Here is a 2,367-nt window from a genome sequence, read left to right on the forward strand (position 1 = left end):
CTCTCTATACAGTATCCTCTACAGTATGTTGTCAGGTCAAGCTGCTCTCTCTCTATACAGTATCTCTCTAACAGTATGTTTGTCAGGTTAAAGCGCCAAAGCTGCTCTCTCTCTATACAGTATCTCTCTAAGTATATTGTCAGGTTAAGCTGCTCTCTCTCTATACAGTATATCTCTAAGTATGTTGTCAGGTAAAGCTGCTCTCTCTCTATACAGTATCTCTCTACAGTATGTTGTCAGGTTAAAGCTGCTCTCTCTCGATAGTATCTCTCTAGTATTTGTGTCAGGTAAAGCTGCTCTCTCTCTATACAGTATCTCTCTAACAGTATGTTGTCAGGTCAAAGCTGCCTCTCTCTATACAGTATCTCTCTAACAGTATGTTGTCAGGTCAAAGCTGCTCTCTCTCTATACAGTATCTCTCTAACAGTATGTTGTCAGGTTAAAGCTGCTCTCTCTCTATACAGTATGTATCTAGCAGTATGTTGTCAGGTCAAAGCTGCTCTCTCTCTATACAGTATCGCTCTAACAGTATGTTTGTCAGGTTAAAGCTGCTCTCTCTCTATACAGTATCTCTCTAACAGTAATGTGTCAGGTTTAAGCTGCTCTCTCTCTATACAGTATCTCTCTAACATATGTTGTCAGGTTAAGCTCTCTCTCTCTATACAGTATCTCTCTAACAGTATGTTTGTCAGGTTAAAGCTGCTCTCTCCTCTATACAGTATCTCTCTACAGTATGTTGTCAGTTAAAGCTGCTCTCTCTTATACAGTATCGCTCTAACATAGTTGTCAGGTTAAAGCTGCTCTCTCTCTATACAGTATCTCTAACAGTATGTTGTCAGGTTAAAGCTGCTCTCTCTCTATACAGTATCTATCAGTATGTTGTCAGGTTAAAGCTGCTCTCTCTCTATACAGTATCTCTCTAACAGTATGTTGTCAGGTTAAAGCTGCTCTCTCTCTATACAGTATCTCTCTAGCAGTATGTTGTCAGGTTAAAGCTGCTCTCTCTCTATACAGTATCTCTCTAACAGTATGTTGTCAGGTTAAAGCTGCTCTCTCTTTATACAGTATCTCTCTAGCAGTATGTTGTCAGGTTAAAGCTGCTCTCTCTATACAGTATCTCTCTATACAGTATCTCTCTCACAGTATGTTGTCTGAACATTAATGCCTTGTGAACTTTTTCTCTCTCTCTCTCTTTTTCTTTCTTCTCCTGGCCCTTTTTTAACAATCTCTTTATTTTTCTCTCTCTCTCTTTCAGACGGTGAAAGGAGGGATCTCAGAGACTCGCATTGAGAAGAGGATTGTTATAACTGGAGACACAGAGATTGATCACGACAAGGTGGGGGACACATTTCTAATTCTAGCCCCCGGCTCTGTGCTAGCTGGCTCACTATGTATTCCTTTAGAAACCACCTCAGTGGAGTAACAATATATTTTTCATCTGGTTTAGATCTATTACACAGAATCTAACATTTCAGTCCTCTGTATTAGTGGAGCAAATCAAATCAAAAAACGGAGAAAGGAGCTTGGTTGTTGATGTGAACTAAACGCCGGCTTGTCCGAATGTAGTAGCCCTTTGAGTGTTTGCTTGGGTAATGAACATTTCCAACTCTTGTAGTTGTGTGGGTTTTAGCGACTGTATTTGCCTGTGGGGTGATTGTGTTTAATGTATGTATAGCCTTTTTATTAGTGCCATCAATCTCAATGTATTGAACCTTCCCGTGTGCGTGTGTGTGCGTGTGCGTGTGCGTGCGTGTGTGTGTGTGTGTGTGTGTGTGTGTGTGTGTGTGTGTGTGTGTGTGTGTGTGTGTGTGTGTGTGTGTGTGTGTGTGTGTGTGTGTGTGAATTCCATCTTCTCAGGCTCTGGCCCAGGCCATCAAGGAGGCGAAGGAGCAGCACCCGGACATGTCTGTGACCAAAGTGGTGGTGCACCAGGAAACAGAGATCACCCCAGATTAACCCCAGATTAACCCCAGGCTCACCTCTCCTATAACCAGGTCAGTCGTACCCCTAACCCCAGATTAACCCCAGGCTCAGTTCACCTCTCCTATAACCAGGCCAGTAGTACCCCTAACCCTAACCCCAGATTAACCCCAGGCTCAGATCACCTCTCCTATAACCAGGTCAGTAGTAACCCTAACCCCAGATTAACCCCAGGCTCAGCTCACCTCTCCTACAACCAGGTCAGTAGTAACCCTAACTAACCCTAACCCCAGGCTCAACTCACCTCTCCTATAACCAGGTCAGTAGTACCCCTAACCCCAGATTAACCCCAGGCTCAGCTCACCTCTCCTATAACCAGGCCAGTAGTACCCCTAACCCTACATTTTTGACGGTATTTGACGGGATATTTAAAGTTTTTGAATAATA

General features: G+C 43.2%; 1 protein-coding gene across 1 annotated transcript in view; it reads left to right on the forward strand.

The window, feature by feature from the left end:
• Positions 1-1,956, forward strand: part of LOC120022498 (protein 4.1-like) — a 61,819-nt gene extending 59,863 nt beyond the window's left edge. The window contains exons 15-16 of the mRNA XM_038966440.1: positions 1,256-1,336; positions 1,858-1,956. Coding sequence (XP_038822368.1) covers positions 1,256-1,336; positions 1,858-1,956 — 180 coding nt within the window. The remainder of the gene's footprint in view (positions 1-1,255; positions 1,337-1,857) is intronic.
• Positions 1,957-2,367: the final 411 nt, after the last annotated feature.

This window comes from Salvelinus namaycush, chromosome 27, assembly GCF_016432855.1.
Source record: "Salvelinus namaycush isolate Seneca chromosome 27, SaNama_1.0, whole genome shotgun sequence".
Lineage (NCBI taxonomy): Eukaryota > Metazoa > Chordata > Actinopteri > Salmoniformes > Salmonidae > Salvelinus > Salvelinus namaycush.